This window comes from Lolium perenne, unplaced genomic scaffold (genome assembly GCF_019359855.2).
Source record: "Lolium perenne isolate Kyuss_39 unplaced genomic scaffold, Kyuss_2.0 unplaced35, whole genome shotgun sequence".
Classification (NCBI taxonomy): domain Eukaryota; kingdom Viridiplantae; phylum Streptophyta; class Magnoliopsida; order Poales; family Poaceae; genus Lolium; species Lolium perenne.
The window spans coordinates 172,370-197,274 of NW_027248993.1; the positions used below are offsets into that span (position 1 = coordinate 172,370).

Genomic DNA, 24,905 nt, shown 5'->3' on the forward strand with positions numbered 1-24,905 from the left:
AGAAGTGATAGCTATGGCTTAACAAGCATCAACTGTTCGCACAAGCGCTGGTATCTTTATGTGTCCCGTGAGAAAGAGAAATAAGTTTCTACTGGCGACTACATACAAGAATTTGCATCTTGGATAGGGTCAACCTGCGCAGCATAAAAAACTTCTATAGAAAAGGAAAAAGGCAAAGAAGAATGCTCCATTGATTTTTTCATTATGTTTGCCTTCTAGTTTTCATATTATACATTTTTAGTGGATACTCCAAGGTAGAAAAAGCAAGATTTGTGCATTAGTGACATGAATTGATACCGGAATTGCCACCTGGAGCTGTACCAACCAAAGCTGGAAAAGGAAGAAAGCTTGGGAAGCATGGACTTGAGCCGAAGTCGAGTCGTCAGGAAAGAACGAAAGATAGCCGGTATCACTGCCTTCGCCCGGGGGCCAATACAAAAATATCTGCTGAACAGAGTAGATCCGAGGCCTTCGCTACTTCCCCTTTCCCGAAGATGACGCAGTCGGAGGTGAACTAACAATGGCACCGCAAGATGTTTCATCAGATAGTGCCAGCCTGCGAAACAAAATAGGTATCCTTCTTTTTCATAAAATGGGTGGTTTGGTTGTTGATCCATTAATCAAATAAATTAGGTCGTAAGATCGAATCAAGAATTTCATTATATCCCTTTCTTATACCTTCTATTTTAGATGCTATTTTTTCATAAGGATAAACCATAGGGATAGGGTCTAGAATAGAAGTAATAAAGTGAATCAAAAGAAAAAAGAGTGGCAATCTAAATATTGCTAATATATCAGGACTGTCTTATTAATAATTCTAATGAGTTATCTTGGAATTTAGAATCCAATAAAAAACCCTATATTATGCTCAAGGAAAGTAGATGTATATAGGAGCTTATACCTTCAAAAAAAATACACTAGTTTCTTAAATTTCAAAAAGATTTTTCGTCGGGAAATATTTGTTTTTCAAGACAAACAATGTCCGTTAGGCACCTAATCTTTATATCATAATAGATCCCGCCTCGGATTGACTTCAATATATAATTGCTCCAGTGAATAACTCAAAAAAAATAGAAGAACGGTAGGTAGATAGTAAAGAAAAGAACTAATCATAATATCTATCTTTCCAAATCTATCTTTCAAAGATTCACTAAAAAGACAGTTGGCGAGTCTCTTTGTATGTCTTGTCCGGAAAGAGGAGGACTTAATGATTATTCGTTCGCCGGAACCAGAAGTGCAAATTGTTGTGGATAGGGATCCTGTAAAAACATCTTTGGAAGAATGGGCCAGACCCGGCCATTTCTCAAGAACACTAGCTAAGGGCCCTGATACTACCACTTGGATCTGGAACCTACATGCTGATGCTCACGATTTCGATAGTCATACGGGTGATTTGGAGGAGATCTCTCGAAAAGTCTTTAGTGCTCATTTCGGGCAACTCTCCATTATCTTTCTTTGGTTGAGTGGCATGTACTTTCATGGTGCCCGTTTTTCCAATTATGAAGCATGGCTAAGTGATCCTACTCACATTGGACCCAGTGCTCAGGTAGTTTGGCCTATAGTAGGGCAAGAAATATTGAATGGTGATGTAGGCGGGGGTTTCCGAGGAATCCAAATAACCTCTTGATTTTCCCAGTTATTACTCGAGCGCGCTGAGGCAACTCTGAATTAAGCTCAGGGGAGGGGTAGTAGGTATGCTTCAAACCCTCCAGCACCTTGAAGAACGATGGCACTAGATCGGGAAAGATGAATGACCAATGAGGACAGGACAATGGGGGAAGTTGGTAATAGAGAATCCTCCCTTCTTCTTTGCTTTCTTGCCTGAACCTGCAAAAATCCAAAACTAACCATTGGAACCTCATGGGCTACCGAGTTAGGCATTTTATTTATTACTTTGACAAAGGCTAGTTCCCGTGGACTGAGTCAGTTAACCGTAAGGAAACCTATAGATAATGACTGGTCCAACTCAAATATGTGCTTGAGCCATCTAAATTTATGTCCCAACCTCTTTGTTTGACGCCTACTTGATTGAAAAGAGATCTAGCCTAAAAAAAAATTCTATGTGATCACTGAACCTTTTCACTTTCTTTCCTAAATGTGTGACTGATACCAATCCCTATGTTGTACACTCTTCCACTAACTAGAGAGAACCATGCCTGAAGTAGAAAGAACCAATTACAAGTGTTCATAGTGGTCTAATAAAATAAACCCTGACCGTGAAGGTTCCTAGTGTTGATACCAGTTGTTGGGTAATTGAAGGAAGCAACAAAACAGAGAGAGGATCCAGTGTAATCTTAACTACATCTCAGCTCTTATACAAAAGCTTATGTTACAATACATGGTACCAGTCCAATTTATAGACTCTAGCAAACCGACACAAAGTCATTATCGACTCAAGTAACAACTATTTCTATTTTGTTCACAGCTCATTCCTAGCTAAGACATGCGGATCTCCATACAAAATTTGACACGTCTTCTTGTGTTTTACCGCTATTGACCATCTAGCACATAACCAGCTCATTGAGCTATTAGCAGTGTTCAAATCGTATTTGTTCTCCTCAAGAAAATGAATTAATAATCCAACACCTAGAACCAATCAGTGGACTTTGTCACCAGAGAAAAAAAATGGAACGGCCGTATGAGAGTTGACCCACCCTGCCATAACCTAAACTCTCCTATGAAAAACCAATACCCCACAGAATGACCTATCTTTTGATTAGGGCCAACCAAGATTAGATAACCAAATAAACCAGTACACTAAGTACGGGATCACTACTCATGACTCCTTGGTCTTCATAGTCCTCGAGAACACGATCAACAATGTCTCCCATACATTGTATGACGAAATGCCTCCTCACTATCCAAGGCAAGTGCATGATGGTCTATCACCCATCACTTAAACCACTGTCATATATAAGTATCCTATCTCATCTTGGAGTTCCCTTGCCTTCAACAAGCACCCTTGTCTATCGACCAGGTTTCCAGACTACAAATCCCCACACTCAGATAGCATCCAAGTATAAGGCCCTCTCGACTGAGCATATCATCTAGGATCCACTCCCATATGCACAGTCTACTCAACTTAACAACACGTCCAGTCTACAAATGACTCCAACATCCCTCTTATCCCGGATCCCTGCGCGACAGCCGACTTGCCCGCAAGACTTGTCCTTTTAGGTTAGGTGGACCAGACCTTCGTCGCTCTGCACATGTCATCCTTTGCGCTCCACTACAGAGATCAAGAATGTACAAGGTAGGTTAAGCAACGACATACCAGCGAACCCCTGGCTAACCCATTAGCCCCATAAAGCCTAGACCAAAGGTGCCTAATAGCCTAGCCAGACTCATCGGGTAGGGAATCCCATCCTCAGCGAAGCCAGTAAGCAAGCCCAAGTCCATGCAAGAAGGCCCGCTGGATATATCCAAATTCAAAGCCCATCAAAGACTCTCCTACATGAAAGGATCTGAGTCCATCCAAATGATATTAAGCAAAATCCTATTCTGGAAAGAATGGCAAAGTAAGGGATTTCAGTTAATGCCATAAGTAAGAATGTTTTGCCAAAGCCCCGATTGGAGATTTAGCTGATAAAAAGGAAAAAGAAGGGGTGCCGTACGCGGCATGCTCCGAACCAACCCTTGCTTTCGCTCCTTTGCTCCCATGCCTCCTTTCTTGGTCATACCAATTCTTATAGGCTCTAGTGTGAGACAACTATCTCCTAGTTATTGGCCGAATCCGATTTCTAACAATAGGGCTTGAGCCGCATCATCTCTTTTCTTGAGCTGGGACACTCAAATAAAGCGAAAGAACACACTTATTCACACACAGCAAGATCGAGACCTCCAGATCTTACTAGTTTGGGCAAGAGCCACAAGTCAACCATTGAATCAACAGGTAAAGGTTTTGAGCATTCGCTCTTCGTTCGGCTTACTACGCCCGTCTTTCGTTGAATCAAAGACCAGAACCGAACTATTTGATGGTGAGTCGAGCCAACCCTTGCCTTGCATTTTCAAGCAGTTGTTCCGGTTGGCAGCTATTGACTTCTAAAAAGGAGCCTTTGGGATCCCATTCCGGTGAACGGGAACTTAAAAAGTAAGATTTGTTTGTCATATCACGAACAGGCGCTCATGAAACTCTAATTCCAATGCGGCACATTGATACCATCATTCCGCTGCATCGACCAGTGTTTGTTTAGCCAAGGGTAGCGCGAGTGGAGGAACCGCCTACAGATTACGTTCTGATAGAAGAAACCAGCCCAGATGATCAATTATACCTAATCTGGAATCCTCGTTGGCATACTCAAAGGAGGATGTGACCCATTGTTGTACAGACCGGATCTGGCATCTTATTCCTCAAGGCTCGGCACAACCCACTTTATCTGCATTTGAAGGCCTGTTGGATCCATCTCTCGTGGTAGGACCTTATGACAAGGCCCAATCCACCTTAAACGACAGATTTTCATAGCTGAGTTGGGTTTCAATTATGGTTGTATGATGGTCTAGTACCTCCGAAAGGAGAACAGTTAGGAATGTAATGACTCGATCCATCTTTTGATAAGCAAGCCGATCCTGTCCTATTCCCTTATTTTGCTGGACTGAATAATTGTTTCAATATGAACCTTGGTTAAAACCTGTGGTTCAACTAGGGAAAAGATGGATTCAAAAGTGGATCTTTTTCCTTTCTTATCTTGCGATACGGAAGAGGGTTTTTCGTATCACAGCTTTAGAACGGATTGCTCGCCATGCTTGATTGCGTTCGAAACCCCCATTTGATACTTTATTCTTGAATTCGGTGACTTTGTTCTATCTACTGGATCATTCCATAGATTCCTTGATCGAGATCTTGGTCCTTGCTAGGCTTACTCGCGTAAATAACCCCCATGTCTTAGGTGTTCCCGGGGGTAAGCGAGTCAGTAGAATCGGTTGCACAACCGTCCAGTCCATATCATAATTGTCATAATCAATCATATCAGTAGGTGGCATACTTGCCTGCTCAAGTCCATCTACTATGGATGTGGGCTTGGACCAAGCCATCCCCAAACACTGAACCGGATCTTGAAAACGGGACTGAACTGAATCCGACTTCTTGGTAGCCCAGTGGCTTTTGGTCCCCATCGGAAAGTGCTGAATGGATTGTTTGAGCTCCTTGCCCAACGACAAAAAGAAATAAATTTAGGAGAGGATTGATAGGTTTAAGCATTCAGGGCTGGTCGCTCTTATGGATACCTGTGAGCTAGAGTCGGGAATCGAAAAGGAGACAACGGAAGCCGTACAGATCATCATCTAGATGAGTTGAATCAATAAATCCATCCTGAGAAAGGGCCATTTTGTGAGATTCTTCTCTGCTGACTATAACACACGTAGTGCTTTCCGGCGATATACCAAAACGGCCATAAAGACTGTTCATAGTTGTTTTGTGAATGAAAGCCATTGCTTTATCCCCTTTCTCCTTTGCCTCAAGCCTCCTTTGGTATAGATCGTGTACAAAATCGTAGAATGGTGATTTCATTCTATCAAACTGCCAGCCACGGAGTGGGACGACCAAGTACCCATGTTCTTCTGCAAATTTTAGCTCCTCAGAGAAATAGACACCTACAAACTTACCTGTAGGGAATACCAAAGTACCATCACCACTCCTTTTAAAAGGTAGAAAAGGACGCTGAATATCTTCCGGACATGTTATAAACGCTTGAAAGAAACCAAACAAGTTCTCCAACAACGGTATCTCCGAACTCAACGGCTCCCACGATTCGGAGCGATAGCGAATTCATACGAGGACTACGAAGCGAATAATTGCATTCCTTCCTGGAGGTTTTAGTCGAGCGCACGCTTTCCTCGGTTTCGAATCAAGGGTTTTTAACAAAGATAGATCCTCGGTAACGGCAAAGGGGATAGCCTTGCTTTTGAACATTCATGTGCATATATTTTCATTAGATGTGCAATCGAAATCAGTAGGAGAGAAACTTTCATCCCTATATTTCCACTGAAATGGAATTAGCGATACCTTTGCTTTTAGTTTGAATTCATGAATCCTGTTTCTAGTGGCGAGTAACTACTACGAAAGGTACGGAAAACGGGAAAGGCAAAGCACAGGAAAGAAGAATATATTCAATAATGTCATCCTTGTTTCGGTACCGGATTCAACTTCTCAACTGAGGCTTCTGCTCGTAACGTCACTCACTGGATCAAATCAAAGGGCTCGGTTTCTGCTCCTCGGCAAAGTCAATTCAATAGGAATCCGAATCCTAAAATCTCAGGACGTAAACACCTGTCTGATCCGCGTAAGTATGAACGCTGGTTTCTCCGAGCTGTTTCAACACCTCTAAGATCTCACCTATTCCTAACCCTTCAGTTCTGGGGTACTCCTGGCAGTAAGTGATAACACGTATGACACGCTGTGAACCCTCTGATAAGACAGCTATCCTTATATTATAATAGCTAAGCCATGGAATGATGGCGCCGCTTAATACTAAAAACAGTCACAACCATCGGTTCGGATAAATAGGTTTTCTTAGCGTGATACCCGAAAGAAATGCGTCCTTCATTGCTGTAAAAGACGTGTGTGACTATAAGCAACCTGCTCCTACTAACTTCTTGTTACATAGTTCTCCTACATCCCTGTTTACAGCTTTCAAGTCTTGTTCCTCAATCTACTTCCAGCATCCTGTTTCTCCAACTACAGGTACGAGGGACGCCAACCGCTTTCTTTGCTTTATCAAACAACTCCTCAACCTGTTTATAGCTTCCTCCCAGCTACAACCTGCTTCTTGCACCCGATCCCCGAGTCCTACTTCCTTTTTCCCATTAACAAAACCCTTTTTCTTCTTGTTCTTTGTCATAACGCCTATTCCGGGGCGAGTACTACTTTTTTTTACAAAATGAATTTACAAGCAGATGATTTTCCGACCCTGACTACCAATTCCCCGACTACCTCTCTGGCTTATCAATCTAGCAAGCATAGGAAATCCTATTTCGGTAATCTTACCAAACAAGCAACGGATTGAGCAACTAGCGCGAAAGCCGTTGCGCGTTAGCGCATCCGTTTTCTTGCTTGGATTCAAAAAGAAAAGGAAGGTTGATTGGAACTGAAAAGAACAAACAGGCAGGCATGCTTTCAATCTGTTGGCTAGAATTTGAGAAATGCACTTGTCAAGAGTACTCTAACAATCGACGTCTCCCATCTTCTCAGGATTAAGCACTTATCTATTATGGAAATTGTCCGCTATCTGCACCTTACTCTTACTTTACTATTACGGATTTGGAAGTGGGAAAGCCAACCTGGGCTTTTAAAGATCACTCTTGCCCGTTCCGTTCATAATTGCTTAAAAGGAGAAGTCCAAATAGTGGCTGCGGAAAAGTCAATTCTATCATTTTTAGAAAGTTCGAGAAAGGTCATGCACGAAAAGAAAGAATCAAGGAAAGAACTGACTTTGATACGAAAGAAAGACTGAATCTGACTATCCCAATTCAGGAAGACGGAAATTGCCGGTTGGGTTAGTCCAACCAAGAAAGAAATGGGATTCTTTGGGCATTGCTTGGGCCGACTTCAGTATGGCTATCTCTAAAGATCTATCACTGCACACTTGAGAGATCTCTGTCTCCAGCCAATCAAAGCGTCTATAGCAGCTCCGCCGCTTTCTTTTTATGAAGCGGCTTTCTCAATACGAAAGAAAAGGCCTAGCTTGCATACAAGTTTATGCAAATAGCATGACATTGGCTGTTGCTTGCCATATTGGACTGATGCAGCAAACAAAAAGGAAGACTAGTTTCAGCGAAGGCAGGATGTTTTCCAATGTGCCAGTTCCTTCCCAATCGTCACTCCAAAAAGTAGAGTCACCAACACGCCAGTCCCCTACGTAGTGGAGGATAGGCCGTTTCGGAAAGTGACCGATCCCTTTTTTTGCGGTGGAGACAGATTCTCTATGTATTCATAGTCCTGTGTTGCTTCAAGATAGATGGTTGGCTAAGCCATTAGGTTGGATTATTCCCAACTTTCTGCCATCCTTCCTTTTGCTTTGATTAGCTGTTGTCTTTGATCCTTGAGGTAGGCTGCTCTGAAACAGAAGCCAAGGGATGAAGTGATTGTGGTTGGCGTGCCAATTTCGAACATGGAAACTATCTAGGTGGAAGCTCTTTTAGACGACCTTGCGGGTCATCCAAACATTGAAATGAAGCTCTTAGAGCAGACAGTGAATAAAGCTATGAATGGGGGTAGCAGGCCGAGGCATAATGCCGTTCATTTCTTCTTTTGTTTCGCAAACTTCTCCATCCGAGTTCAGCAATGTCCCAATCCTGTTTTGCCTTCGCCTGCTTGGTTCCTGGTACATGAGCGGTGAGTCCACTCTTACCCCAATGAATGAGTTACCACGCTCTTAACTATCTGTAGAAGTGTGAAGTACTACTGTTTCATTTATGGAACCAACTGCTTTCGCACCGGGGGAACAAGATGGTGGTGAACAAGGAAGAGTTCTCAATGAAAATGACAAGAAGGTTTCGTCAAGTTCGATTTTGTGTTAGTATATAACATATATCAATGGCTTTCTCTCTGCCTCTGCCTACTATAAGAAATGAAAGTTGGCATGCGGATACAGGAACTGTAAAAAAGAATCTCATGGCAGATAGGAAAATCGGTGCATATTATCTTAGATAAAGAAACGTTGACTTGGTGGAAGAAGGATCCCGCTTGAATCGACTATTTGGTCTAATGGTTCGCTTGCTTTATGATAGCTAAGACCTACAATAGAGGAAGAATTGAGCAACCAATCCAGTCGGCGTACTCGAAAGCAGGTTCCACGCACTTCTTGCTTCCCTTAACTAAATAGTGCATCGATTCCTCTAGACAGGAAAACCAAATGAAAAGGATTTCAGCCAGCATGCTTTGAAATAGTAACCTCAGTAGGAAATGCAGTATTCTACTTATTTATACCTACGCAGTTGTCTTATGACCCGGGCTCACTCTACCAACCATTCGAACCGTGATGAATATTTCCCTTCCTCACTCGCGGAATGGCGAACAAAGGAAGAGTTCCCCAACTCGACCAGGTCTCATAAGGTATGCCCGATCCTTTCGAATTCTATATCCTGTCGAAGGAATCATCCGAAGAACGAGAAGAAAGCCGATGGGGATCAAAAGCAACCGGGAAGAAAGAGAAATCCCTGCCATGCCCTTAGAGGAAAAGGAAATGAGCCTACTTTCTTTTCTCCAAAAAGTCAAGAGTTGGATGGGAGGGGGACTACATTCCACCCAGACCACTAGCACTAATGCATTACGCAGTCAAGTAAAAGCAAAAGTATCAAGTAAGGATCGGATATCCCAGAACAGAACTTCAACTAATAGCTTTGAATAGCTTTCGGTCACTCGTTGCCTATGGTGTCCTTCATTCGATCAGGAATCAACCGCTATTCGGTGCTTTTGATTTGAACAGTGCCTCGGATTCGATTCTAACGGAATGGTTTTCAGCCCGGGTCAAGGATGGGTATTAGTTTCAGTATCAATTCGAACTTTCATTCATTGTTAGGCGCACGCCCGCTGGCACATCCTCTTATCCAATGCGGCCAGGACCCTGTTCGTTCCATTTACGACTTATGTTTGATCGAACCCCGAAAGAAAGCTCGGATCTCGTGCTTTCGCTACCAGCCCTTTTTGGTAGACGAAGACCACGGCTTTGTTTGACTTAATAACTATACTTTTTTGGTAAATCCAAGTCGTATCACCTTTCTATGAAAGAGTTTGCGGCCAGTTCTAGGGTCCGATAGCTTCAACGGCAGTAGCAACACCTTTTGCATCTCTATCCTTTGATTTCCAATCTGTTTCACCTAGGAGGTCACTCTTTGAATCGCAGGAATCTTGTCATTCTTGGCCTTTAGGTTGACCAGCTGCTCATTAATCATCAGATGGAGTTTACGAACCTTGAGTCGCAGTTGAGAGACATCATTTGAAAGACGATAATCGTAGCGTGGGTAGGAGCTGTTAAAGCTCTTGCTGAAGGCGAATCCAATTCGAATCATGCAGAAAGTGGAACTTGGCGATACTCATACCGATGCTCATACCAGGCAAGCCTTTAGTTTCAATGGCAGTCACAGGCGGATCCAGATGTTTCTGCGCTACTTCCTCCCCCATCTTTGCTGGGACTTGCTCCCAAAGTAGTTGACGCTGAACCAGATGAGCCTGGTACAGTCACTGGTGAATGGCCTTCATAGCTTTGAACAATCCTGTTCGATCAAATAGTTTCAATAAGCATACAAATATGGGGCGCTTATGGGGAAGAACGAGATTAACGATGCATACGTGCTCTATTTTAGCTTCCTTAGTTTTTACTCTCTTATCGATAGTTTCCTTGATTTTCAATCAAGAGTTCCCTTCCTTTCGAGAATATATAGTGATGAGCTCCAATCAACAACCTCCTAGTTGAAGTACAGGCGAGGAAGCTGCCTATTAGTTTCAGTCCAGTCCAGGAAAGGAGCGGAGCCTATTGATATAGCTTAGTAGAGCCGAAATTGCTTCGCCATGATAGCAGTTTGTTTTAACAAGTAGTAGGAATGCGTGCTGATGTGCCAAATCTCCTCGTGCTCCTTCCGGATATTCCGAAATCTAGAAATAGAGGGGAAAAGGAAAGATCAAGGTTTGATCCTTGAAATAATCGAAAAGACATCTTGCTAAGAATAGGAAGATTGATTGGACCTTATCCGAACTAGTTCTCGATCTCCTCAAATGGCCTCCAAAGGAAAAGAAGGGTAATAGAATGGGAGGCTCGCTCTCCGAGATCGCCACTGTATTACTGATCCATGGACGAACAGGATTTCTTGCATCTGGGGAATGAAGGAGGAAGATAGAGAAGTTGACCTTGGCAATACAAGTAGTAAAATGGATTCAAATGCTGCATTGATTTTTCTTGCAAGTGAACAAAAGAAACCAGTTGCTGCCATTGCTTTTTTGTTGAAATAGAAAGAGAATGGATGCCATGAACAAGTGTATCAATTCATGAGTTAAGGAATACTATTGGGAAGATTGGGCATTGGGTTTGACCATCCCTGGCACAACACATATCTTTTAGTATACGTCTTTTTGAGTTGCTTAAAGATTTCAGATATTGCTTTTTCTGTTATAGGAAGTGTGGCGTTCCCCTTTGGGGTGTTTGTAAGTGGCGTCACCCGATAGGGTGTGTGCCCGGAAGAGAGAAGAAAAACATGTTGCTATTTCTGGTTGAAGAGCGAGGAGTTCCTATCGAACAGGAATTCCGAGGGACTGTTGTCGATTTGTAGCAATAGAAAGAGAATGGAAGTGATTTCATAAGTTGGGTCATGTTGATACTAGATCCATCTCTTTGAATCAAAGCCATCCTTTCCATCGACCAGCCTACGAGCATCTTCGGTACTATAATGAAGGACGTTGACACTATCCCATTCTACGTAGCAGGGGTAATTCCAGAAACATCCTATCTCAAAATCATTTAGAGATCAGTTTCTATAGAAAGATAAGCGGGTGTACAAATGCACTTTCTTATGATACTATGATACTCAGATACCACTCATTGGATGGGACCATTGATCGATAAAAAGTAGTAAATAAGCGCAGGTACGTTCTATTTCTTTTCCTTGCCTTGAAGTTCGAAATCAATCTGAAGAGGATTGTATCATGTCATCAATGGGACTCTCCTGTGCTATAGACTGTCACCTGCTTCAAGGTATCTTGCTTGTGAAAGCTGAACAAAGAAGAAAAGAAGGTTCATCAGTAGTCATTCTTTGCTTTCATCATTTCTCAAGTAACAACTTCTCCTTCATCCTCTACCATTACGTTTTGCTGGAAAGGAATAACGATTTAGCTGGCACCGAATGCATACAGCTTACGTCAACTTTCTATATCTCATTATTGATTCCATTCACACCCTTTGGGAACTGGAAACGGAGAACTTGTTGCTTTCTTCTGTTTTTGCAGGACAACTTAGATGGAAATGATTGACTTGATCTAGGTACGTGGTCCAAACGGATAGGTAGAATTACCCAGAGCATAATAGCCTCGTTTTGAAGCATATGGACGATAGTCGAACAAAGGAATCTTATCGGCATACCCACCTGCTGCTTGTGTTGAACCTGTCCCTTCCCGAAAGGAAACTCTATCTGTACTACGATATGGTTCCCTCCTCCCAGGAAACCATATCTCATTGGCAAGGGAATAAAACAATCAATAAAAATATCCCGAAATAAACATATCATGATATCAGGACGGGCTGGTATTACCTCAGGTTTCAAACAAGCTTGACCTGATGGTTCCCTTAAGCAAGGAAGGCATACGCATACCTATACGTCAAGGCTATCAATCTTGTATTAAGATTAAGGATGACTAATTGCATTTAACCCTGGCTTTCAGGATTCGTTAAAGTGATCAGTCATTTCACAATCTTATAAAAAGAAATCAATTTAATATAAAAAATACAAGATAGCAATTTGACGGAAGGGAGCGGCAGAGAATTTCCAATCAAATTGGCAATCCTAAACTCGATTAACCGAGCAAGAAAACGGATGCGCTAACGCGCAACGGCTTTCGCGCTAGTTGCTCAAAAAATCGTATCAAAATCAAGCAAGAAAAAGGTTCTGGCAGGCTGCGTGGGACTGTAAATCCTCTTTCGCTGGCTGGGCCCTTTGGACTCTAAATCCAAACGGAGTGAGTGGTTCGATTCCACTCTCAGAACGAGACTGAACGAAATAAAATGCAAGTGAAACGAGACGAGAATCAAATTGTAGGCTTATTTCCTAAAAGCGGTGGTTCTCGCCTCCCCGTGCCCAAAGCGGGGTGGGCGACAGCGCTGCGGTTCGAGTCTTTATCGATCGGGTAGATCCATATGTTCTGAGGGGGAGACGAGGTGTAGCGCAGTCTGGTCAGCGCATCTGTTTTGGGTACAGAGGGCCATAGGTTCGAATCCTGTCACCTTGATGTGGTATTCACACAATGGGGCCGTAGCCTATCCGTGGTCGGGAAGGCAGGCGAAAAGCGCGCACAAAAGAAAAAGAAAGCCAAAAAGCTTATTTGGCTTATTTTGGAATCCATTATAAGGCTTTTGGTATTCTATATCTATCTAATATTATATAGCTATTTCACAGGTTTTATTTACATACCTCAGTCATGTTATTTGTCTAGCCTTCAATCAGAATAGCCTCTCCACCGGTTCCGAAGATTCTTTCGGCATCAATGTGCTTTTGGAATCTTCCTATGAAACAAATCAAATTATGGAACAGTTTAGGACAGAACAGGCCTCAGTAGAAAGCGAGCTTTTTTCGCGTATAGCCAACCTCGAAGCCCAATTAGCGCACGGGCTGCCCCCTCAACTCAACCCTGACGAGTACGCTAACTTGGTCAGGGAGCATTTAGACGGTGCAGTTAGTATTGACCACTACCGCCAAGTCCCAAATTCCTAAATTGATGAAGTCCACATAATGGAGCTCAAAAGCCGTTTCAAAAAGATACTTTTAGAGCATCTTGAAACCGAACATAAGAAATATTATGAATGAATCACCTTAAAATAACATACGAGAGACAGCTTTCTTTTTTTTAGAACAACAAGTCGAACCCAATGAACAATTCCATTCAAAGGAATGTTCTAGAGGGGCCCTTTTCCACTAGATTCGCGATATTTAACAAAATGGAATAAATTATTAATGATTTCTAGAGTTCCGGGATTACTTCACTGCTGATATCTATTTTCGCCTAAGCACGGCCTCTAGGTTAGTTCAAAGTGTAGTACAACGAACTATCGATACACCGAAAACGAGTAAAGATGGATACATAAAATGAAGACATCGTGGATTACCCAAATTGGGACGACGATAGGACATTTCACTTTCTTTCGCAATATTTCTGATCATGACTCAACCACTAGCAAAGGGGATTGCTTACTCTCAGCCGCGTTTTCGCTTATGCTTAGTCAAGTGAGGATTCCATTCGAAGTAACGTAACAGGAGCACCATCTTCAAAACTTATCGGGATCCGGAGTTTTTCGATAAAAGGTCCCATCCTTCAATATCATGATTGGGTCAACCAGGCCAGATCATAAGTGAAATAGTTTGATCGGGTCGACCAGGTCAGGCCCGATCATGAGTGAATAGAAAATCGAAAACGTACATAGCTGTTCCAGCGGAAATACTTTGTTTAATTCTACCACTTCTACTAGGAGTAGCCTTTTTAGTGCTAGCTGAACGTAAAGTAATGGCTTTTGTGCAACGTCGAAAGGGTCCTGATGTAGTGGGATCGTTCGGATTGTTACAACCTCTAGCAGATGGTTTGAAATTGATTATAAAAGAACCTATTTCACCAAGTAGTGCTAATTTCTCCCTTTTTAGAATGGCTCCAGTGGCTACATTTATGTTAAGTCTGGTCGCTTGGGCCGTTGTACCTTTTGATTATGGTATGGTATTGTCAGATCCGAACATAGGGCTACTTTATTTGTTTGCCATATCTTCGCTAGGTGTTTATGGAATAATTATAGCAGGTTGGTCTAGTAAGACGGGGGGCGGCCGTTCGGTCGCCTATGATATACGGACCAATTGGTCAAAAATGGGTTTGTGCCGCAGGTGTTGAACGATCTACTCTACACAGGTGTGGGCTTACAGGGCTAGGGCTCATAAACCCTTTCTTTCATTCAGAAAGGGGTCGGTCACTTTTCCGGGCCGGGATCGATAAGTGGAAGTCATAAAAAAAAAGAGATGTTTCTCTTCGCACCTCATATCAAGAGGAAAGGTAGCTTGTCAAGCTGGTCTCACTATTGGAAATTCTAGCTTTCTTTTTTTTTTTAACCGGCTCTTCTTCTTTGTCAACGCCACTAAGGACCTGACGGTTCGCCTACTTGATGGATGAAAGAACATGAGAAAGGGTTCTCAAATAAAAGGCTAGAAAGTCTACTACAGTACAGTCAAAGTCAGCGGCTGAGTTTGCCTAGCCTCGCCTACTCATTTTTGGTAGGCGAGCGAGTTAGCGAAGAGGCTTAGGGATAAGAAATAGAGTGTCGGTGCGTACGTAGCCTTCATTCTACTACGCTACACAAAGTCACTTAGCTCGACGTTAATTAAGAGAGTAAAGGAGGAATACCCTACATAGAAGAACCAAAGTTCGCTTACAAAGGTATAACCTTTAGCTCCCCGGGGCTAAGCTGCTTCGCACCACTGATAGACTACTTAATTAAGATTCCATTTCAAAGGCGCTACTTTGTTTCGCAAGCCTTTGTCATTGTCAGTCAACTAAGGTTGGCCCTCGGCCCCCTGCGAATCCGTAAATCAGAGAGCATGCCGCAAAAAAAAAGATGGTCCCCTATGCATTTCATTCTTTCCGGAACGCAAAGAATGAAAGTACCTGACCCCCCATCATGGTGAACCTCTCCTTGTGATCGGGATGAGGTAGATGCCTCCCAGCCGGGGGGCGGATCGAATCGGAGTTTCCTTAGGTAGCCACCGACCTACAGTTCTCCTTAAACTTCTGTGCTTGGTGGAAAAGAAGCGAACAAAGGTACGCTCGCTTGCTGTCTTGTTCTCTGCCGCGGACTGGGATCGCTCGCCAGCTAGGCCCTCTAGAAAAAAAGTTGGAGCAACATTGTATGAGAACATATTACCCATCTTCGGGGACAAGGGGCGGAACGACCTCTCGATCTACTTACTGCAGCCCAGGACGGGCGTCGTCGTCTAGGCGTGAGTTCTTGTTTTGATCTCCCCTACGCCTAGGACGTTGTCTGGGCCAAGAGCCATAGTTAGTTGCTGTTTCCATTTGGTTCTTCTTTCTCGTTGTTGATACCGGCAAGACCCAGCCAGATGATGATGTCTGCTGGTTGGTAGTGAGAGGACTCTTAGTACCCGCAAAAAAAGGGCGCTGGTGAAAAAAAACAATCATTTGATTTAGTTTCTTGCTCTCCCTTAGCAGCGGGAAAGGAGTCTATCTATCTGCCTAGCTTTGGTAGATTTCCCCCAACGCAATTCAAAAACGGAAATTCCACGAATCCCTGAGGTGGATAAGTCCGACGACTCAGCAGCAGTGCGGAATTGAGTTTCTGGTCCGGTGGATCTGATCTATAGTTAGGGGGCAATACATACCAAAAGGTTCGAAGAAGGAAGGCGCAGTATATAACCAACCCACCCATAGCCGGTCTAACTGCTGAGAGAGAAAAGTGCTTTTCTTTCCCTAAGAGTCCTCGAGTACACACAGCTATTGCTGATCCTTTGCGAGATCAGGATGAGACCCTTCAGAATTGAGAATCAATCCATGTTAGGTCAACATCGAGACAGAGCATCTCAGTTGGCTCTGTCAAGGAAGTGAAACAGGCATTCCTAGGTTGGGGTTACCATAGGATTGACCCTCAGTCAGGCCTCCGATTCCAAGGAGTTGATTCAGCAAGTTCCCCGCGCTACCCCGCGGGAAGTCTAATCGGATCAATCGGTGGTTCCGTAATGAGTAGTCGAATACACATTGAGGGGGCCTTGCCTCCTCCTTCCCGCCCACACCTTCATTCTTTTCCTCCTCTGATCTTAGAAAGCATACTAAACTTCACTCCAATCTTTCTCCATTAGCAACAAGAGCAGCTCTATCTATCGGCCCTTGATGAGTAAGCTTAGCTATACCGCTTAGGTTGCAAAGCAGCAAGCTCCCTTCTAATGCGTTATTAGGCTGCTTGGAGCCTTCTCGCTTAGTAAGCCGCCTTCGGCCCTTCCTCCTTCTTACTCTGTTTGGTATTCGCTCGCGGGTTTGTTTCCAGGTTCTTTCGTTCTTGGTTGGCTCTCTCTATTGTTGTTTGTAGATCGTGCGTCCTGCGCATTGATCCGGCAGCGAGACCCGCCCTGGTTGTAAAGCGAGCCGTCCTTCCTTTCATTCGTTGCTTTGTCTTCGGTTTGTTTTTAAACTCTACCTTCTATCGGGACTGTGGTGACGAACCTTACTCTCCTCGGTCAAGTGGTTGACCCGTCTGTCCAATAAGTTTACTAAGTGAATGGGAATCCTATAGTTTGACCAGCCTGGGAAGAGTAGTCAGAGGCAATTCGCTAATATGGAGCTGTTTATATTGGCTTTCTTTCCTAACTAACAGGAAAAGAGAGACATGCGAGTTCGACTCTCGTTCTATCCATGTTCAGCAGTCCCTTTCCATCTTGGTACTGTTGATGGCAGTACCGCTCAACTACGAGATGCTTGAAAGTCGATGTATCAATAATGTTCCCAAGAGTAGCATCGAGCCTCGAAACGGCAAGCCATGCTTCAAGCTAAGTCAGTATGGATCTAATTGATTGCTAAACTGAAGGAACGATCTCTGTCGAAGATTCTCATTCTGAAGCGGGTGCCTAGCTCTGGAAGGATGGACGGGATCATACCTATTTGAATTGAAGAACATTCTGTAACACTTGTTTTTGAGTGGGGAAGGAAAATAAGCACACAAGCGAACAACCATCTAACCGTCAGTCTGAACTCCCAGGATCAGTCCAATAATACCACTCACTGGTAAATAGCGCAATACTTCTTCGTGAATCTCCGCTATTTGAATATTGAACATCATAACCACGAATAGGAATGAAACGACGATTTCGGTATAGGAAGAGAAAGGGATTGTGCTTTCGACCGTGGCGAGATAGGATAGACTTGGGATTCTTTCTTGGCCCTTGATTGCCAACACTCTGGGGCTGAATTAATTAATTAAACTAATAGGAAGGATTGGGATGATGAACTGGTGAGATTCTTTCTTTCGCTGACTGACCAAGGTAATTAATTCCTTCCATTGGCCAGGCGGGTAAGCAAGGAGACGACGTTCTCATTAAAAAAAATGAAATATGCCATGCCGAATTCAAAAACAACTCCTTCAACTCCGTCGTTTACCGACATCCTCTCGGCTATCATACATCCTCCGCTTATCTCTCTTAGGCATAGGCATCTCAACACATTCCTCCTTCCGAGTTGCTTGTCCGAACTTGGCTCTTTAGTAAAACGAAGGAGCTGCTAAGCTATTATTAGGTATCAATTTAGGAGCCTTTTGTCATTTCCAACTACATTATTGTGAGCATTCGGAACCCGTTCCTACGCGGTCATCAAATTGGCTGGCTTTGGACCCTCGATCGCAGCAATGAACTCAGCGTCCCACTTAACTTACTTTTGGTACTTTTGAATCTTGTCCCATCCCATAGCTTCACAAGTGAATCTACCTATGGATCCATAAAGTTGATCATTACTTTTCAAATTCTTATTCCATGTGTCCGCCATAGCGCTTATCTATCTCCTGGTCTGATTCATCTTTGGAATGTAACCGGACATATTACAAGGCGAAAAAACAGTGATTTCATCGATTCCGGATTGCCCAGTGTCTCCCTTTCCCTCTTTCCTTTCACTTTCCTCGCATAACGAAAGCATGATTTACCCGAGCCGAGTATCTTGTTAGAGTAGTAGATTCCGCGCTCGAGATGATGTGTGTGACCGGGCAGGAGATTCTTTTACTCCAAAGCCGTTGCGCAGGTTTGTGTGTGACAACTATGTCGATCAGTTTTTAAAGACGCCCAGAAACTATGTCTACAGATTCCGACAGAGAGTACAAGTGGTGCCATCGGAGGAAGCTGACAACCTAAGAACAAGAATGGAAAAAGGATTGATTGCTCGACGAAGTAGTACCAACAGGATATATTAATCACTAGGTTACGGTAATATGTGCTTGTCTCCGAAAAGAAGGATAAAAGGAGAGATTAGCAAAGCAGTCACTCCCAACGGCAGATGAAAACGATACCGACACATCTACTAAATCATCTTAACAACCTTGAAGATACGGGATTATATAATAAACTCATTTAGTTGATAGATCATTATTGGATTCTTTTTATTGTGACCAAGATCCATGAAATAGCTCTCTTTATACAACGTTATAACTAGCGGATACTATACTTCCCATTCTTATGTCTTCTTTCCTTATTACGACTCCTGTGCTTAGATAAAATACGACGTTTGAGTTTGGACATAGCCAATTGCTACTTACGGTGCTAGGCCTTTTCAAGCAATGGAAGGCAGACTTGAATGCCAATCAGACATGGCCAGAAGCTTAGATAATATCACTAGTTTCTCTTGTTTATCACTTAATAAATAGTATTATTTGTCCCAGGGAGCGAGGAGAGAAGATGACAGGTTGAGTAGAGAAAGGTGGGTCATTGTCCCAACGTAGTAGTATTTTTGTTTTGTTTTCAGCTGATCTATATAAAAATAATAGAATAAATAAAGGCAAAGGATTTGGTTCAGTCGTCAAGTACAGATTTCCTTTACCCAGAGTTGGGAACTCTGAATAGTTGTTTGAATACCGACTGCCTTCCTTGCGCTTCAATTCCTCTTATCCAATCCAACTTCCCCTGGGAGCCAAGCAGAAAAGCAAGTCCTCTAGTTATGGATGCAGTACTCACCTCACTAAACTTAGGAAGAACTAATTCAAGTAGAATTACAAATAGCGAGAAGTGGATTAAAAAGGGATCGAGCCTAGCTCGAAAACAGCTGCTCCTTCCCTCTTTCTTGCTTGCTTTACTCGGTATTCAGTGAAAGATTAGGCTTGGTAATTACAGTTACCAATGGTAAGGATTGGCACGTGAACTTTCCTTTTTATCGAGCTCGAAAAAGCAATGGGTGGGTTGGCTGTGAAAGGAGAGTAGAGTTTTTTAGTTTAGTAATAAAAGTACTGGGTGAGGCTCCTCACATCCATAACATATTATCTGTACTCTTTTTCAAGCATGCCTCTTTTTAATGACTCTCTTTTTCAACTTAATTGTGGCATTTCATTCTGTTATCGACTAATGGTTGACACTGGAGAAGCATTGAAGGCTCCTTCCATAGATTCCAAAGCCCTGTTTGCTATTATCTGAATATTCTGACTCCCTTGTTGTCTTATTGATCTGACCAACCGCAATAACAACATTGCCATTCGGGGTTACGCGAGTCGGAGTATTAAATAAATGGAATATTCCAGCAGGAGCAACCGAACCATCTTCTCGTTGTCCTTCCATTCTTCTGACCAAGAAAATAGCTCTTGGTCATAAGAATCCAGCCGGAGTTCGAAATCGGAGATAAGAATTGAATCGATTTCAGGCACTTCCCTCAAGCCGAAACCGGAACAGGAAACTTGTAACTTCTAGCCGAGAAGGATAAGAGAGGTTTGTCTTGCTTTGTCTTATAGTGATTGTGTGCCAGGGGTCAGCGAAGAGACGGGACGCTATTGTCCCGGACTACTTGGACTAGTCTACTAGGACTCGGGGGAAGAGACTTGTTTGTGATAGGACGAGAGATCAAGTACAGTGTTCGGTTCAAACTAGGCAACCTCTTCGTTATAAGACCGAGAATAGTATATGCCCCGTCTCACCACTAGCTAGGGCCACCAGCATTAGGAAACTAAGGAAGAGTCGTATGGCTAAGGAATTCAGGGCTGATAGAGCTCTTGGGAAGAAGTCAGTATCCAGCTTTCTTTCATTGATATCACAATAACAAGCGAGGAAAGGACAGTCTTTCAAGAGAAGATAGGTCTGTTTTTCATTAAGGAATTGCGGCGAGTATTGCTTGTTTCCCAGATCCGGTATCAGGACCTGTCGATAGATGGGATGGACCCACCCGTTTGACTCTTATGAATTGATAGTTAGATACTATTGCTAAAGGAAAGTAAAGATAGTGGTTTGTGTTGCAAAAAGCTAGTTCAAGGTCAGGCTCCGTCAAGAACGAAAAGCTCGGACTTCGTATACTGAAAGTAGACAAAAGAAGATGAGTAGAGATTGAATCGAGCATAGAAATAAGAGAGTTTTTCTTTGCTTAGCACTGTTCGGTTCGTCTTTCTTTACAAGTCAATCTATGCATAATTCTATTTCTTGCAGCGCTGAATCCGCTTTTGAAATACAGATCAGGGGGCGGTATTCTTATTCCTTGGCTCGCCACTTATGAAACAAAACTAGATATTTCTTATTATTTTCTTAGGAGCTGAGCTCCGCATGCGGTTCTATTAAGATGCGACAAAACCTTATCCATTAGTCTTGGCGATGCCAGGGATGGAGGGAGTCATCAGTCGCACAAGCTTATTGCTAAAGCCAAGACAGGACATAATAGCTTCTTAAGTAATGCCATTGTACCCGCTTTCATCATGCCCAACTCAAAAACCATTTATCCCTTTTTTCTTCCGCCTGACCCTCAGCTGTTATATGTTAGTTTTCTGCACTTCATGGTACGATAGAGTCTACTGTACTCGAAAAGGTGGGCTAAGGTTACATAGATTGTCTCCTTTCTTCGGGAGCGGGATGGGTCTCCCTCCGGGGAGCGCTTTGGCACGAGAAGTGATAGCTATGTATGGCTTTTTGGCGCCAAGATCCAAGAAGTGAAATTGGGAGCTTAGTGCCGCACAAATGGGGGTTAGTGCCGCATAAAATAGTGCTAGCCCCGTGTCCCGTCCCTGTGCTTTGAGCCGTCCCGTCCCCGTGCATTCAAGTTGGAAGTGGGAATTGGTTTCGGGTTCCGCATGCGATACTAAGAAGAGTTCTTATTCAATCACATTCCTATCTATATCACTTATTAATATGGGGGTGTGCCTGCCAGTTGGACAGAATGTACGAAGGTAGTTCGCGTTCGTCTGGTTACTCGAAAGCAGAAGTTAGATCAGTGCTTGCTATTAAGTAACTATTTGCAAGATCTCAGTTATTGGGCAAAGGGGCAAGTAAGAAAGTAGCACTAGGTGGGAAGAACTTTTTCTTTCCAAGATCCCTTTTTTTTTGGTGAAATAAGAAAGTATCAACGTCCTACTAGGGCTGGCATCAACAGCAGTGGCGGATAATTCATCAATTCATGAGTGCATTTCCCGTTGGGACGGAGGGCACTGATTGATGCCCGATCCTGTCCAATTCCTCATCCCGATCAAACTAAACTCAAAATCCATGTTTCCATTCCACTTCTGACTTTCATTCTCAAATTCTCATATAGAAATGTTAATGTTATGATTTCGGTATTGATCAAAAGGTGCTGGGACCTTAGGGGATACATTAGTGCCATGTTCTATTGCGGAACGGTCGTATCCTGGTAACCTAGCCCCCGTAAGAGCTCTACCTAATCGTTGACATAATGGGTAGAAGGCTGTGCTTATTTCTCGGCAAATAGCTAAGTCGACACCTCGAGGTAGGAACTCTACTCTTCATAGATGAAACAAGTGTTCAGTCTACCGTTCAAACCAGTTTCTTGTTAGTCTGCCTAATCTTTTTCTGTCTTGATTTGAAATCCAAATCGAAATGCCTCAACTTGATAAATTGACTTATTTCTCACAATTCTTCTGGTTATGCATTCTCCTCTTTACTTTTTATATTCTCTTATTTAATAATAATAATGGAATACTTGGAATTAGCAGAATTCTCAAACTACGGAACCAACTGCTTTCGCACCGGGGGAACAAGATCCAGAGCAAGGACCCTAAGAATTTGGAAGATATCTCAAGAAAAGGTTTTAGCACAGGTCTCTCATATATGTACTCCAGTTTATCCGAAGTATCCCAATGGTGTAAGACCGTCGACTATTTGGGAAAAAGGAATAAAATAACTCTGATCTCTGATTTCGGAGAAATAAGTGGCTCACGAGGAATGGAGAGACAGATTCTCTATTTGATCTCGAAGTCCTCATATAACACTTCTTCCAGTCGGATCACTTGTTGGAAAAACATAATGCTCACACATGTTCCACACGGACAAGGAAGCATAATATAATGAAAGCCGTCTGAGATTCTTTCTATAGGAACCCTGAAGATAAAGGATCCTTGCCTAGAAGAGAAAAGTGGGATGTAAGCTGAAGCTGAAATGCAATTCTCGGGTAAGGGCTGTCATCAGCAAACAAGATTCGTGAAAGAATGTTCTAGTTTTCGTTGGAAAAACCAACGCCGACGTCAAGATCAGTCTCCTCGGGAGCAGAGAGCTGAAAAAGATGGGAAATTCCCCATGGATCCTTTTTTTTTTCCTCCTTCAATAGATGGAATGCTTGTCGAATTTGAGCCTTCGTCGTCATACCACAATTCGGTCCATGGACCGGTCTCTAGTGAAGAAAGTGTGAATTCTAATTACATGGAGTTAGAAGCGGCTGCGAATTCCTACCCTGATTCGAATCAATATTCGAATAATAATCTAGCGTATTTATCTGCAAATAGATATTACTTTTATCAAATGCAAATTCATTATTTCTATTTATATCAGATTCATTTTCATTATTTTTTTGGCCTACCGCTTTTGCCTCACTGGATACCTGTTTCTGTGCCTTATTTTGCTTTATATTTAGCTTCCATCTACCCAATTGGCGTAGAGGGAGCCGCCCTTGTGCCTCCGTCAACTGCCCCCACAGGGCCTGCCGACGTGAGCGAGGGTCTTTCTCCTCCTTTTTTTTAGAGATTCCATTACTACCAACCCACAGAAATACGACCTCTCTGAGATATACGATTTTGACGAAGTTGGACTAATTTGGAAACATTGGGCAATTTTTTTTATACGTTTGGTTTTTGGTTTCTAGTCTGATTTTATTAGTAGCTATGATTGGGGCTATAGTACTTACTATGCATAGGACTACAAAGGTGAAAAGACAGGATGTATTCCGACGAAATGCCTTGGATTCTAGGAGGACGACAGATCACGATCTACTAAAAGGAGAAATTCTGGCACAATGAATTTACGAGTTATTTTACACAATGAATTTACAAGCAAATGAGTTTGCAACGGTAGACCTATCTCCCGAAAAGAGTTCAGTAAACAAGGGAACGAAGCAAGATCCGGTTCCTATCCTCTTAAGGGAAACAGGCACTTCGCATCAACTAGTCAACTTTGTGTATGTCATTTTGAGAGTTGGATTTCTCACACAAAGGCATCCCGTGCCATCTGTCTTCCTGCAGCCCGTAGGGAAGGAAGGCATACGGGTAAGATGTTTCAGTTCGACCAGGCATGAAGCTTGCACGATGAACAGATTGTCCTCAACTGCGCGTATCTCTTTTCTTCATGGGCGAGGCACTTCTTTTCTTCTTTGACAAGGACCGCGCTAGAAAAGATATTGAAGGGTCCAACGACATTCACAAGGAAGGCCCTGGATGTGACATTCAATTGGGTTAGTAGGAACGAACCTTTGCTTTGGATAGTGGTTGGTGTGCCTGGACCGACAGACTAACGTGCGATTTCCCTTTCCGAGCTATGAAATGATTTACTTTTTCTTAAGCAGCGTGAAAACGGATTGCACTGGTGGGTTGACTGAGCAGCGAGAGCAGACTGGATCTTTTTCAGATAGGGGTGCGGGGGACATGAAGGAGTACCAACGGAAAAAGCACGGATTGATTCTTCTCTATATCTAAAGCTTTCACTATCAATGGCCGGCTGCTCCATCTATTGGATCTTCGAGCGGAGCTCGGTTGTTTTCACATGGGGGTAGGGGACAGGAAGACAGCTCTTAGGTCATAGAGGGGCATCAACGGATAAGAACCGGCTCTGGGAGGAGGTGTCCTGGCCCAGGTGGGCGGCACAGACTAAGCAATCCAAGCGATAGCGAGAACTAAGTATGGACGCGTTTCACTAGTCCATTCCGCCAGTCACAGGGGCGTGAGCACCAATGAATAAGGGAGCCGTTCACTAACGTTTCACTGGCATCTTCCGACCAGGCCCAGCACGCTCTTCCGCATGCGCGCTCTCTGCTACCACATTATTATTTTGATTCGAACTTGCAAAACAGGGAAGGGAAAAGGTTACTTCCGAACGTGCGAGGAAGAAAATGACCCTAACGTGTCTACCACTCTCCTCTTGATGACCCACTGTGCCTAAACGCCTTTCGAGGGTTACTCGTGGCTTAGCTTCCCCCTCCCCTCATCAAGACTTGAAAGCGAGGAGATACCAAGCAATGTGACATGTCGATACACACAAGAAAGCGCCATCCATCCCTCGAACTG

General features: G+C 43.2%; 3 protein-coding genes and 1 non-coding gene across 4 annotated transcripts; 3 read left to right on the forward strand and 1 right to left on the reverse strand.

The window, feature by feature from the left end:
• Positions 1-12,204: 12,204 nt before the first annotated feature.
• On the forward strand, positions 12,205-19,960 carry LOC139834329 (NADH-ubiquinone oxidoreductase chain 1). Its single transcript, XM_071824812.1, has one exon. The coding sequence runs from the start codon at positions 14,198-14,200 to the stop codon at positions 14,567-14,569; it is 372 nt and encodes a 123-aa protein (XP_071680913.1). The 5' UTR covers positions 12,205-14,197; the 3' UTR covers positions 14,570-19,960.
• Positions 12,854-12,928, forward strand: TRNAP-UGG (transfer RNA proline (anticodon UGG)). Its single transcript has one exon. It is a non-coding gene; the product is annotated as a tRNA-Pro (tRNA).
• LOC139834335 (uncharacterized) lies at positions 15,349-16,115 on the reverse strand. Its single transcript, XM_071824818.1, is given in 5 exon segments — positions 15,349-15,552; positions 15,555-15,692; positions 15,773-15,847; positions 15,950-15,979; positions 15,981-16,115. Coding segments are annotated over 5 exon segments (582 nt in total).
• Positions 19,961-21,948: 1,988 nt separating the features above from the next.
• LOC139834328 (putative ATP synthase protein YMF19) lies at positions 21,949-23,551 on the forward strand. The gene has a single exon (XM_071824811.1). The coding sequence runs from the start codon at positions 22,234-22,236 to the stop codon at positions 22,699-22,701; it is 468 nt and encodes a 155-aa protein (XP_071680912.1). The 5' UTR covers positions 21,949-22,233; the 3' UTR covers positions 22,702-23,551.
• Positions 23,552-24,905: the final 1,354 nt, after the last annotated feature.

What these genes read in the sequence shown, in the direction of transcription:
- LOC139834328 (XM_071824811.1), top strand. Translation starts at nt 22,234, where the DNA reads ATGCCTCAACTTGATAAATTGACTTATTTCTCACAATTCTTCTGGTTA.
- LOC139834329 (XM_071824812.1), top strand. Translation starts at nt 14,198, where the DNA reads ATGGCTTTTGTGCAACGTCGAAAGGGTCCTGATGTAGTGGGATCGTTC.